The sequence below is a fragment of the Haliotis rubra genome, unplaced genomic scaffold, assembly GCF_003918875.1.
Source record: "Haliotis rubra isolate DU_JTF1 unplaced genomic scaffold, ASM391887v1 Scf290, whole genome shotgun sequence".
Lineage (NCBI taxonomy): Eukaryota > Metazoa > Mollusca > Gastropoda > Lepetellida > Haliotidae > Haliotis > Haliotis rubra.
The window spans coordinates 99,001-114,051 of NW_025766958.1; the positions used below are offsets into that span (position 1 = coordinate 99,001).

The 15,051-nt window shown below is 43.3% G+C and overlaps 1 protein-coding gene across 3 annotated transcripts in view; it reads right to left on the reverse strand.

Annotated features, from left to right (window-relative positions):
• Window positions 1-15,051, reverse strand: part of LOC124281912 — a 139,929-nt gene that overhangs the window by 51,567 nt on the left and 73,311 nt on the right. For all 3 annotated transcript variants that reach the window (XM_046717912.1, XM_046717913.1, XM_046717911.1), the window contains exon 3: window positions 2,857-3,101. In XM_046717912.1, the coding sequence (XP_046573868.1) occupies window positions 2,857-3,101 (245 nt within the window). The remainder of the gene's footprint in view (window positions 1-2,856; window positions 3,102-15,051) is intronic.

The window sequence follows — 15,051 nt, forward strand, 5'->3', positions numbered from 1 at the left end:
CCAACGTGCCTACAGACTCGTGGGAGAATGTTATGCACAGGCCTGTGTCTTGGAGAGGAATCGCTTTGGTGGTGGCTCCATGATGATTTGGGGTGGAATAACAGCACACCAAAGAACTCCTTTGGTGATTGTTCAGGGCAACTTAACTGGTGTGGGCTACAGGGATCAGATTCTTCGACCTGTGACAATTCCTTTTCTGCAACGTCATGGCCCTGGGTTACCATTCCAACAGGGCAATGCCCGCCCTCATACGGCAATGGTTGCTATGGATTTCTTGCAACACCATAACGTTGACTTACTGCCTTGGCCTGCAAATTCACCGGATCTCTCCCCGATAGAGCATGTTTGGGACGAGATGGCGACGTCTTCCTCATCCGCCAGATAACGTCCTTGACCTTGCAATAGAACTTTAGAGAATGTGGCGTGACATCCAACAAGCCTTCCTTGCACGTTTGATAGGCTCTATGCGTTGTCGATGCACTGCTGTTCTCAATGCCAATGGTGGACTTACCCGTTATTGAGCTTGTGACATGGTCGTTTGACCCCTGTCCCGCTTGTGGACTTGTGACGTCATTGTGATTGACTTTTCAAATAAATTCTCCCGACTTGTTATGGTCTCATGATCCCTCTATTAAAGTTTATATGTACCTTTGACATCGTTATCGTACTTATCAACTGGGATAATATTTTGACAATGCACAGTTTCTTTATGTGGCTAGTATAGTTGCTGACGTCAGTGTAGAAGAAGATCTCGTCTTCTTCCTCAACCGTATTTCAGGAATGAATGCTCATCATAAACGTCTGCTTCGTCCAATGGGTTGAGATCTGCGGCGAGGGACCTCGACTTCGTCGTTGCCCCCGCGGACGACTTGACTGCAGACTTGTCTGAAGACGGCTTAGTCTTAACAGCAGACGATGTCCTAGTCTTCTTAGACTGCGACGAGGGTGGTTGAACCGATGACGATCTCTTCCTGGGGCCAGAAATCCCATCTGTCCCGGTCCTCTGCTCTGAAGACGCCACCGGCAGCTGACTGGAATGATGTACCTCGACAGACAACAATCCACGGTTATTCACGCATTCACCCTGTTGAGACATGACTTGCAATTGACGTCTCAACCTGTCCTTGGCACGTCTATGAACAGAATATAAATAATTAGAAAATTCAATTTGAGATAAATGCTGACAAAGTTGACAGCGAAAGCTGAAAGAACATATAGGAGTGCAGTTAGGACATGAAGAATGCGGATCAGCAGCTGACAATCGAAACCTGCAAAAAAATGCAAGTCTTCATCAAATGTAAACAAGTTGCATCATCACGTCAACAACGTGAAAAACGGACTAATTTAGAATAAATTTCAAACCATATTGCTGGTAAATCCTTGCTTAAGCCCTTATACAGCTTAATTTAGTATAAAAGCCTAAAATTCAAAGGATATATGCCGTATAGGGGACCCAGGCGCTCTCACAACCGACCACTAGGGCGAAGAAGGAGAGAGTGACAAGCATGGCTAATCATGTGACCAACTTTTGGCGCCAAAAGAGGAGGTAAAGGGAGACTATTGGGGTGAGTGATTTTACGTCCGCTTTTTTTAAGGGAGCTTCAAAAAGGAGGATTCAAGTGTTCCACTATAGTTCGCCAGAAGAAGGAGACAAGCAATTAAGCATGAGTCAGGATAAGGAAAAATAATATAATACCTGGCTAAAATGATCGATAATGGGAAATATCTTCGATAGGAAACAATATTAATCATCATCGATATGAAAATTGCAATACTTGCAATACTTTAAAACGCTTTTAATTTTCTTGCACAATATACAAATAAGGACTTTATTCTTGGTCTACTTCCAAATTATATTCAGGACGACGTTTTGTTGATATTCCATGCAAGAACATGTTACCACTCAACAGAGATATGAAATATAATCATTTCTATCAGACATTTTTGGAATTTTTGTTCGAAGTTATGACACCGATATTTATCGACAATCAATTAATATTTAGTTAAGGATTATCAAACTCTATTACCTATATCGGGGACGGCGGGGTTAGCCTATTGGCTAAAAACGTTCGCTCGTCGCGCCGAAGACCCAGGTTCGATTCCCCACATGGGCACAATGTGTGAAATACATTTCTGATGTCCCCCGCCGTGATATTCCTGAAATATTGCTCAAAGCGGCGTGAAACAAAACTCACTCAATCAATCACCTATGTTGATAGCCAACTATAATTGTGCATCTCCGTAACGTATCCCATTCTTTTCAATCTGTATGCTTTACTTTCTATTATTTCATGAGGATGGAACTGATATAGGTCCTCTGATGATTGGATGAGATCGAATAAGATTATCGAGTCACCAATTTATGAAGGTCTGAAATTTGTCGTACCTTAATGTTATTGACTGTGCTACCTTATGTAAATTTCAGGGGTCACATGTAGGATTATTTTTGATTTCTGGTGTGAAACATATTCATTACAAACTGAACTAATGTCCTTTCTCTCTATTTGCACATGTCTCCGTAAAATTTGGGAAATGCAAAACATGTGCAAGACGATATTAAATAGCTGTGAAGAAGAATTTTATGTAACTAAACGCGGACAAAAAGCTGGAACTATCATCACTGACTATAAATAACGAGTTCGAGGATTGGATGGTATCACTCCTATCTGTACATCTGACCAATAAAGATCCGGGTTAGAATTCGTCTTCAGCAACCCATGCTTATCGTAAGAGGCGACTAATGTGATCTGTGGTCAGGCTTGCTGACTTGGTTGAAATATGTCATCGTAACCCAATTGTGCAGATCGATGCTCATGCTGTTGATCGTGTGGGGCGTTAAACAACAAACAAACAAACCTGTACAGCTGGATTTAAGTCCACTGTGACGACATCCCTGGCATTTGGTGTCCCTGGCAGTCTCTGTGTCCCATTGCTGGTGACGTAGCTCTCCCAGACAAGACCATCCTGGCTGTAGAACAGTTGCACTGCCTCTGGGTACAATCCATTCTTGCTGCCCTGGACTGAGTAGCGGGTCACGTTATGCTGAGTCAGCAGGTCAACCTGCAGGTACTCTTTGCCATTGTGTTGGGATACCCATCCATCTGTAAAGTGACGCATTGGTGTTTGAAACGATTTGAATGTTTTGATTAGATTTTATTTCCATTTCGAGGGTACGTACATGGTTAACCCAAATCTGGTCAACCTTTGGGGTACCCATCTGCTTTTTCTGTTCTGTATTATCGATATACTGGACAGCAACACGTTGACTAATCATTACTAGTTGCATCTTCAATAGATGACATAGGGTCACGGTCTGTGTTTCATTTGCATTGCAGCGGTGGTTGGCCTGGTAGCCCAGTGGTTAAAACAATTTCTGGTATCCCCCCGCTGTGATATTGCTGGAATATTGGTAAAAGTGGCATAAAGCAAGCCTCACTCACTCATTTGCATTGCTTATAATTACATTTTTAAATTTCTTAATTACTTATAGTATTTCAGCCATCCCAATGTGTCCGTTTTGCATTTTGATATGTTTCCTTTCATGGCATGTCCATTTAATGCATGCAGGTGACCTCGTTTCACAGTTTGCTATTATTCTTGCAAGATCCCTAACCCAGTCAAATTCTTTTGATCACATCTCGAAAACAAAAGCACTTATCAATTTGGAATGTGGTGTTATTCCTTGGAACCGACAGTAGTATAGGGGATGGTGGTACGGGACCAGGTCCCCTGTGAGCGTATTTTTGTCAAACTCCGGCCCCCTTGCGGAGTGAAAAATTAGGCGTGAATGATGGCGGTCTTTCATTCACCATCCATGCAAAATTGTTCCTCTTTTAGAGATAAGATATTGTTAGAAGTATAACGAAAATAAGCGTGCAAAAAAAATTGAGATACCATTGGATATCATTGGATTAGTATCGAATAGTGGGAAGACAAGACAAGATGGCAGATCGATAGGTTGACATCTCAGCTCGCTCACAAAAAAATAAGTTTACGAGAAATCCTGCTCTCAGAAGTGGACTTAAACTACTTCTATCACAATGGGGATATCCGTGGAACAGTTTCCGAGCTGCCGCTGGTACGTTTGTACCAACGTTAATGCATATATTGGCCAAGAAGAGCTTCAGAGCTACCCGGAGTCAGATTACCCCTTTTCCCGCGCAAACAGTCAGGTGACCTGCCTTACTTGTCACTCTCTCCTGAATTTCTGCCCATGCACTTGGATCTGCTGTGAAATCTCAAGTGTCTTCAATGGGGAGGTTGGGAGGGCTTCTCGTCAGGAGTCAGGATAAGTATAAAAATATCAATTTTACTTTAAAAATTACATATTTTTACTTATCCTGACTCATGATCTTTTGCTTATAGAATCCGCCAGATTGGTGTTGGGTCAAGCCACTTCGTGGATTCACCAGCTGTCCTTAGATACGTCCTGTATCCCCGATGGGAACTGCTGAAACGGCATTTCTGTGGTCCTATTCTTCCAACTTCCGTTATAACTTGGGGGGACCACTTTCTTGTCTTGCTTCAGTCTCAGACAAGCTGAATCATGTTGATTCATGTGGTTACAGATAGACTAGTATTTTCATATTACTATATATCTCATAACAACCCATAGATTATGACAAGATCTTTATCATAAATGAGTTGCAACCCCTTCATGTACAGGTAAGATCTTTACCCGTACAGGATCTTTAATCACTCATGCTAGCCTGTACTAGACTGTGTGCATGGACTTTTAAACTAGTACTTTTCTTATAGTAAAAGTTATCAACAAGTGATAAAGGGTAAGATTTTCCAACTCAGCGCCTTTGAGGTACCATTAGTTGCTGTGCTACAACGAGAGGCCCAAATTGGTGAATGCTTGAGACGTCTTCAGTGGCTATGTCTCGGAGGTAGTGGTTGGCAAACACTGTCTCAGACTTCCAAAAGCAGCCCTCCACAATTGTTGGTATAGAGCAGTGTTGACGCGAGTGCTCTGACTTCGTGTGGGTTGGAAGCTCTAGGAGGTTCTAGTCCTGCTGCTTTATAGGCTCTCAATATGACGGCTCTCATCCAGAACGATATGGTCGTTCTTGAGACTTCTGCTGATGTCTCTGTTGATAATGGGATGAACAGGCGCTTGAATTTTTGTCTCCTTGTCTCAGTCTTTTAAAGGTATATCTTCAGGGCTCTGACCCGGACACAAGGATAAGTCCTCTATATACTGTGGGCCAAGGATTGTAGATAGCACTGGTACGTGGTACTGTCTATCTGGCTGACCAGGTAGTTAGTTCTTGGCAATGAAGTCCCATCTAAGTCCTAGATGAACTGCAGTATGTTGCCCTCTGTCGAATCTGGTTCGACCAAAGTCAAGCGCATGTATCTCCGATATTCAAGCTGCCGTGGCAAGCGCAAGCAAGAACAGAGTCTTCTGTGTCAGCAACTCGAGAGTAATCTGGTCTAGTGGTTCGTAGACATCACTCGTAAGATGATGTAGAATTACATTTAGATGCCAGGCTGGAGCTCTGAATTTCTCTTTCTGGTCCTCCAGCCTAAAAGATATCAGCAGAGCAAGTAATTCTGGTACTCTCGTCAACTTGATGCCTGTTTTTAATCACTGTACTGATGGCGGCAAGGCACGTAGATAATGTCGAACCTTTCAGATGTCTGGTCTGTCTAAGATGACACAGATATTCCGCCACTTGAGGATGAGTAGCAATCATCGCAGTGAAGCCTTTCCGCCTTGCATAAGTATCAAACTTCAGCCATTTGTCATCATACAGGTTACGAGTCGATCTGTGTAACGCTAGTGTTAGTGCTTTGGCTGCCCTGGCGGAGTATCCTCTTTTCTTCAAGCATGTTTTGATACGGTCCACACGTGTAACTGGAATACTGTCGGGCTCCCATGGACTTGCTTGGTGTGCGGATGTATGAGTAGGTTTGGCCAATCTGGTAACTTGATTACTGGACTTCCGAGATCTTCTATTAGGTCTGGGAACCATACTCTCGCTGGCCAGTAGGGCGCGACCAAAGTCAGTTGTAGCGTCTGAGTCTGTTTGATCTTGAACAGTACTTTTGGAAGTAATATCGGGGTTGGAAACACGTAGGCATTTAGTCCTTCCCATGACATGCTCAGTGCCACTGTTGCCCAGGCTTGAGGATCTGGAACTGGCGAGACAAACGTCTGTAGTTGTTTGTCAAACCTCGTGGCAAACATGTCTATGCAAGGGGATCCTATTTCCCTTATGAGCCGAAACGCTTCTAGTGCAGCTTCTGGTGACGGGTGCAGTGGTCGGGAGAGAGCGTCTGCAAGTACGTTCTTGGTTCCGGGTATGTGACACGCCTTTATCCAGATGTTTGCTTCCTGTGTGATTTGGAACAACTGGAATGTGAGCTGAAGCAGGCTCGGAGACCTTCTTGATCCTTGCCAGTTTATGGAGAATGCCACTGTAGAGTTGTCCGTGTGGATCATCAGCATTTTGTTGTTCAGCAAACTCGACCACAGTTGTAAGTCGTTGATCACGGCTTTCATCTCCAGCAGATTGATGTGATGATGCTGTTCTATTTTGGACCACCTTCCCGACGCCACTTGATTGTTGAGATGCGCTCCTCATCCCTGCATCGAGGCGTCTGCGTAGAGATGTGTGTCGAAGGCCGGCTCTTGTAAATAGGTCCCTCCACAAACGTTCGACCTGTGTGTCTACCACAGTAGATACCTCTTGAGGTTGTCGGGCAGCAAGATAGGGTCGACGCTATCGAAATGTTTTATCAGGAACTGTTGCAGCAGTCTTAGTTATAGCCGTCCTGGGCAAGTCAAGTTCTGCGCCGAGGCTAGCAGACCAAGTAGACCTTCCCATGATCGTAGTGTTAACGGAGAGATTACTGCTGGTGGATTCAAGGCTTGAATCTTGACCCAACGATCTTCTTGGACGACAATACGATTCTGTGTTGTGATAAACCTTATCCCCAGAAATTGTAGATCTTGTTTTGGTTCCAACTCTAACTTCATAAGGTTCACCAACCATCCTAGTTGAGTGAGCAACTTGATTGTGAAGTTCAGTTGAAGTTTGAGTTGACTGGCATCTTGGTGAACCTGAATTCCGTCGTCCAAGTAGAAGGCATTGCGTAGACCTCGATGATGTAGATATGCCATTATAGGCTTGGTTACTCGTGTGAATAGCCACGGAGCTGAAGATATTCCAAACGGTAGGACATTCCATTGGAAGTGCTGCCCTCTGAATAGGAATCGAAGGTAATTTCTTGATTCCGGATGTATAGGGATGTGCAGATACGCATCCTGCAGGTCTATGCTGGCCATTTAATCTGCTGGACGGACGAGTAGTTTGAGTTGAGGTAGGTGGATGGATCATTCTGAACCTCTCTGGTTTCAGTAGGTAGTCTTTGTTGAATTTGCGCATGCTGTAAATCAGTCTGAACATCTCCTTGGTGTTCTTCTTGGGTACTAGAAAAATTGGGGAATAGAAGCCTGGAGTAAGATGATTCTGATCTATTATCTCTACAGCATCTTTCATCAGTAGTGAGTCGTTGGCTTCTTGTGGTTTGTCTGCCTGTTCCTCTGCATAGTTGAAGACCATCAGGCTGAGGGTTAGCAGAGGTGTGGCCTTTAGTTGTACTTTGTACTTGAGAGACGTAGTCGTCTCTAGTATTCCCCAATTCTTCCATACCTTTGTAGACGTCCACCCACTGTCGACAGTTTTACAGGAACGGCTGGGGGTGGAAGACTCCAGTCGTTCCGAACCTTGATATCAACGTCTAGTTCCTCTGGACCCCTGGGAGCGCAGCCTCTCCCTGTCTTTCCTCTGTAATTTCCGGATGGGCGACGAAAAGATCCTTTGCCGCCTCTGAAGCTGGAGTACTTCTTGTCCTTTGCCTTCTGTATGCCGGAATTTTTGGAATTGTTGTTATACTTTTGAGAAGTATGACGGATGGCGTTGGCCAGAGTATCTATGGATTTTATCATCATAACTTCTCTGGTGTCGTTTGTAGCTTCTTTAGCTGCATCATCTATTAGTCCTCCAAAAATAGTAGGCGCCTCCCATGGAGCTCTCGGTTGGGTGAATCTATCATTCAATGAACAGGATGCAAGTAGCCCTTGTCTGCGTAGTAAAGTGAGACCTGCAGATATAGATGTCAGATGGTCCGACAAAAAGTAATGGTCCGTCTTCTGTGTAATGAGGGCTGAGTATATCATCTTATCCTCTTCCGAACTTGAATTCTGGAATTTATTGATCAATGGTTCATTGATGGCTCTGGACCTGGCTAACCCGAAAAAGGATCTCCTTGTAGCAGTATCAAGTTGAGATAACTTTTGTCTTCCCCTGTATACATCTTGTTTCGGGAGTCATTAACTAACTTGGTGTTATCATCCAATTCAGGCGCCTTTGTAAATGGATCCATATGATGTAGGGGGAATCTCTTCATATTAAATGATGGTAGGTGCTGACTCTGGTACTTGGATGCTTTCACGAAAGCTGTGCGTAGATTAGAGGGTACATTCGATATAGGTTCAATCGGAGGGATAGTGACGGAGTCGAAGTCGTCGTTGCGTATCATATAAGTGAAGACTTCATCTTTATCCTTAGAGGGAGACTCCAAGTTCAACCCATTGGCAATCCACGCTGTAACCTCTGAGTCTGGGAAGACGAAGTGTGTTTGCAAGTCCAAAGTCTCCTGATTATTAGTGCTCGGTCTCAACAACTCATCATCTGCGAACATGTATCCCTTCTCGAACCTTCATCATCCTTTCGCGAACCTCTGTCTGAAGATTCCTCCCTATCCGAACGTGTATCTTGGGAGTGCTCTCTTCGCGAACCTCTATCTGTAGATACATCTCTTCACGAACCTCTGTGAGGTAAGCTATCTCTTGGCGAACGTCTATCGTAGGGTGAACGTCTGTGCTGTGAGCCTTCTCTTTGCGAACCTCCGTCTTGCGTCTTCGCAAACATCTGTGAGAGATATGAGATCTCGACCTAGAGTGGATAGGTGTAGGAGCTGCATCCTTCACAGTTCTCGAACGTTGATGGTTCGTAGATGTAGAATTGAGAGTAGGCATCCCCCCTCTTCTATCCTCCAAGATGACAGAGTCGTCCGACTGTGGAGACCTTCGCAAAGGTGTACGTTCGCCAACATAGTCTTGAGACGTAGTTCTATGAGGAGTAGTTTCGCGCAGGCCCGTAGGTTCGCACAGGTCCATAGGTTTTCCTAGCCTTCGCTTCCTCCTGGAACCTACGTTCCATCATGGCCATCACCTAGTTGGTGAATTGTTTCATAAATTTGCATGGGTCAAAGTTCTGCATAGGTTGAAGCTGCTGCTGTGTAGATGAAGCGTTCGCGAACGCTGATGAGTTCTGTGCCTCAAGTTCACTCCGAGAAGTAAGAGGTAGTTCGTCAAACAGTTGTCCTGCTGTGACCATTGTAGGGGACGATCTCGTTGTTGTAGAGGTCGATTGAGTCGCTGATCTCATAGATACTTCGGGTAGAAGTAATGGGGGTTCATGAAAGACGTCTAATTCGTGTGGAGGTAACATCTCTTTGTTGAAGGCTTTCTGCTGCATTGATGTACTAGCTCGCATAGATTTGCCCTCCGATCTGGTAACAGATGCTTTCTTCTGCGTAGTAGAAGAGGATGACGTCTTTTTCTTAGTCGACTGTGATGTAGACGATCTCTTCTTGGCCCTCTTACCAGCAGACTGCCCCTGTAACGCATTAAACATAGCACCAGTATTATGAACATCAGCAGTAGCAAGCAACATACGGTTTGTAGGCTGATCTCCAATTTTATCAACCGTGACTTGAGATGACTTCCTCACCTGATCCATGGCATGTCTATAGATATAAGACAAATACTGACTAAAATTGGAGATTTGATAAATCAACACAGTAAGTAAGGCGCAAGCTGGAAGAACATGGTTTTATGCACGAAGGGCACTGGGGGTGAGGATCAGCCACGGATAACCTGTGCCTGCAAACACTGCAAGATTTCATGAGATGTAAACAAAGTTACATGATGATGAAAACACAACTCAAATGTAAATAATTTCTACAAAATTTTTACAAATACAGTCAAATCCCGATGAGTCGAATGCCGTTGTCTCGAATATTATGCATAACTCGAAGTACCTGTCGGTCCCGACCATTCCTTGTTATAGTTGTCATTATTTGAATACCGGTTACACGAATTCGACTCATAAATACACACGATGAGTCGAGGAGAAAATTTGGTCCCATGAGATTCAAACAACAGCAATCTTGTATACATAAGCCGAAGTCAGTCAATGAGAAGTGGATTGGTGTAGCAAACTGATCCAATTAACAAACCAGCGCGGCTCACACCTTTCCACCTTTGACGGGTGAGTTCAAAAGGCAGATTAGCGATTTTACAGAAATCACTATCTGTGCTAATCAGACTGGAAGTGATAAGGTGCCCCTATTAGTGATAGGGAAATCATTAGATAAACAAATGTTTAGGCGGAGGAATTAGGACTGGATCATCTTTTTTTCTACCCTCATAGACAAACCTATGTCTCGAATACATCGATAAGTCGAATTTATTACTTGGTCCCCAGAGATTCGACTCATTGGGATTTGACTGTACTACATAGTAGTTATAGCCAAATCCATATACAGCGTTATTTTGAAGAATAGGACCTAAATAAAAAGGATATAATGCCGTATACGGGACTCCAGTAGGGAGAGAGTGACAAGTAAGGCAGGTCACCTGACTGTTTGCGCGGGAAAAGGGCAAAAGGGAGGCAACTCTTGGGTGAGTGTATTTTTACGTCCGCTTCGGGAACTTCAAGGGATTCAAGTGTTCCACAACCATTCGGTAGGAAAAGGGAGATAAGCAAAAGATCATGAGTCAGGATAAGTAAAAATTGAACACATCAGGCAAGTGATAAAGTGTTGCAATCGTTGATTCACGAAGTCCGTTTTTGACACAGTTCACCGCTCCAACAATAACGTTGTGGATAAATTAACTGTCATCGAAGATACCTTGAAAAACGTATCTGATCAAGTTAATGAAACAAATCAGCGTTGTTTGGCGTTGGAGGAAGAAAACAATGAACTTAATAAAGGTCGATGGATGAAAGAATAGATTAACTTGAGAACCAGAGCAGACGATCCAACCTTATAATTCATGGTGCTAAAAAATCCAAACCCGGTGAATCGTGGATGGATTGTGAAAATATTGTGAATAAAATATTTACTGATGATCTTAAACGTATAGTCCTTGATCCCAGAGCGAAAATTAGGGTTATTGGTACCACTTGAGGGAGGGGGGGGTCGCAAAGGGAGAACTATTTTTTCCAACAGTCCTACATGTGGTTATAATGTTTTGATGTTATAGCAGAGTATTTCATAAAAATGACCTTTGACCTCTGAGGTGTCTCAATATCTTGGAAAACATGAAAAAACATATTTTCGCCTCTATGTGTAAGAAAACAAAATTTGTTACAAAACATTTAGTAGTCATGAAGTGTTTCTTAGTCAAAGAGTTGTCAAAAAGTTGATGATGGTATAAAGATTAGTTAGTATCTTGCACTTTTTAAAAAATTTCATGAATGTTTGAGAAAGCTGGTGGGATTCGAGTTCACCCTTCCTCAGGAGGAACAACGTGTGGCGAAGATCCATACAGTGAACACAGTCTTCCAGGACTTGAAATTGATCTTCTGTAAGCTCAGGATCCTTTCCAAGTTGTTTGAAGAAGTCTTGGTACTTCTTATTCCCCTTGAGGAGTCTGAGAGCAGACAGTTTTCCCTTCCCTGCAAATGAGCTGGTAGTGTCGCATCCTGTGTATGCATCACATGCAGGAAGTGCTTCAGAGAAGCTCTGACCTAGGACCTGGGCTACACTTGAAACCTTGATGAGTCTTGTTCTGTTCTTGGTTCCTAGCTTCTTGTAGAGATCTGCTTCAAGAGATGATTGGAAGGCAACACAGAGTAGAAATACATCTGTATCCTCGGCACAAATGATTATGTTCCTGTAGCCGTTGGTTGAAGCATGTCTGCATGGAGTAACAGCCGAGTGTCCGCTTCCTCTTGAGTGGATGTTAGTTCCTCTATCCTCTCTACACTGTTTAGGCCCAGCTTGATACATTCTTCTTCACAGGTGACAATGCGGTCCTTGTTTCCAATCCGACTTCCATACTTTTCACCTCCCCCTTCCTTGACAAGAAACAGAACAAGATTATTTTTGTTGGAAGAGTTGAAAAGGAATTTTCGCCATTGTTTTATGATGTGGCCTGATGTTCTTGCATTGTGTTCCTTGAGTTCCAGAGCGCTGACCTCTCTCTGCATTTTTGATTGACACGTTCCTGTATACATCAAAGACGACATCAAACCTCTGACTGCTGTAACCTTCATGAAGGCCTTGGACAAACATTTCTTCTGCAACCAACTGGAAGGTTTTGTTGTCACCTCTGATCTTCTGGACAAGTGCCATACCATCAATCAGAGTACAGGATAGGTAAGGGAGCTTCTCTTCAGGAAGGATGTTCTTTTCCAGTTCTCGAGCTAGGCTTGTCTTGTTAGTCTTTCTGATAGAACCATCTGGATATGCGAGTGATAAAGGAAGCGGTCCAAGAGGATGCCTGAAACAGACTTCATGTCAAGTTTCCTGCTTTGAGCTATAATAACCATATGAGCGAAGAGGTTCCTGTCAGCTCTGAGCACAACCTCCACTTGACTTGTTTGGATTTTCTTCTTCTTCTGCCTCAATTCGGTGAGAGTTTTCAGGTTGTTCTTTTGTAGCCAAGCATGAAAGTCCTGTGGTGACAAAGGCTGTAAACGATTTGTACAGAAGTCCATCATCCTCTCTTCCCCAATGGTCTGTGCTTTGAGAAGGTCAGATACCATGGCTGGAGTGGCAGCAGCATCCGTTGACAAGGAGATGAGTTCTGAATTCAAGAAAGGGTTTACCCATTTGTTTTCCAACATGTCTACAACAGCAAGAACATCTGCCTCATCTCTTGCTCTCCTTGATTGTTGTAAATCTGGATGACTGAAACTTGATCATGTCAACTTCGTGAGACTTCTGATCTGTCCTAAGAAGATACTGCTATATTCTGCCATCAGATAATACTTAGCAACAGCACCAAGTTTAAGACTGAAGCCCTTTGTTCCGCCTGCTGTCTGTGTATATGTGTGCTGTTTCCTCCAGAGCCTGGTCAACTGGTACTCTCCCAAAAGGGTTTTCAGTTCCAAGCTGTACAGAAAATCCACCATTCTCTAAATATTCAATATGTGCTTGTGAGCAGTTGACAGAGCTGACATCTGATCATGATAGACTGATAGGTATCTCACATAGTTCTGCTTGCTATGTGCAAAACACCAAGGTGCAATATTCCTGATGCTGGATAGATGCAGTTGCCAGTTGCCCTCCCGTGACACTTGGATAAGACCCAAGAACACTTCAATCATATCTGTGTATGAAGTCCAGAAAGCTGACAAATCCCCATTTACATTCCTGAGAAATTATTGGTAGGCCTTAAAAGCTGTCACAGTGTCTGTGAAAGAGGAACTCTGAAAGAGTGATTCCAAACTCTTTGTTTGATAACATTAACATGGAAGTCTTCAATATCTTCCAGTGCAGACTGAATTGTAGATAGCAGGCCACCATTTGTTTCCTCGACCCTTTGCAAAAAGCCTTTCCATTGCAGTCTCATGAGTGCTTCATGAGTGCTTCACCAGCATCTTGGAAACGTTTTCCAATTACAGAGAGGTATGTACATGCAGTGTGAAAAGCACCCAGCCTCAAAATGATTCTTTCAAAACTTTCCTTGTGCTTCCATACAATTTCAGATGCTTTTGCATATAGTGCCTGATCCAATGTCACAACAATGTTTTCAAGCCGCAACGTGTTCATAATGGTCAAAGACTGCTGTAAGATTTCATGAACTGTAGACATGCTGGTTGCAGGAGCATTGATTGTTGGAAGATATCCAATGGTGTCCAGTCTTACATCTTCGGCATCACGTGTTTGGATATTAAAACCTGTCCAGGAACTTATTTCTTTTTGCTGAGCACTATGCTATCTTGCAATGATCCATGTAAGGTTTTTCTTCATTGACTCACTGACAGCAGAAACTGTGAAAGACTTTACAAGTGGAACAGAAGGTGGGCCGACACGGTTGCCACTGTTATATGGCTGTAGAACTGGGAGAACTGTGTCAATTGTACGACGTCTGAACCACTGGGGTTGTCCTGTCGTGTGAATGTGGGCCATGAATTACAATGCCATTAACTCTATGGGAAGTTCCACCTCCAGTGAGTGTTTCCTTAAGTCGGTCAACATTGTCCCAGGCAAGAGTTGTTGCAACATGTGGGTGGATATCCTGTGGCAAAGAAACAGCATCCTCCTGAGTCAAAGCTAGCTTTTGGAGACAAATGGCAGTTTCAATTTCTTCATACTTTGGATGGGAAACTCCATGACCTAATCTGTTCAAAATTTGAATCATCTCAAGATTCCCAGTTAGGGATTTCACAGCAAATGGGAGCAGGATATGCTTAGGTGTCAGCTTTTTTCCTCCTGTAACAGCATAAACAAGATCTTGACCAAACGATTCAGTTAGAATCTTCGTCTTTTGGTGTATGACATCAGCTTTCAAATCACCTGTCAGAACAGTTGCAAAAAATTGTCCAAATCACACTGTTTTGGGGGCCATGGTAACTCCTCTTCAATATGCTTTACAGCTTTTCGAAGAAGTAGTGCTGTGTTCCTGAAGGGTTTTCCTGCTGTTGCTGTTTTCTCTTAAGGCATTCAGAAGTCATTATCATCTTGAAATATATGCAGGCTGTCACCAAATTCTGACTTGAGTTTCCTGTGCAGATGCTTAGTTGTTGAAGTCTTGATATTCTGGCATCCTTTTTCCTCCATGTAGTGTTTCAGTATGTTGGTTATCTCTGACATCTTTAATACAGTTGGATTCTTGAATACAGTGTTTCGTATAAACATGAAAAGCTTATCATATGCTGCTGTCAAAACCTCTTCATAATTTTGCTCTTCTGCTGTGACTTTGGTGACTGAAGTTGAGTGGTGAAGTCTATTATCCTC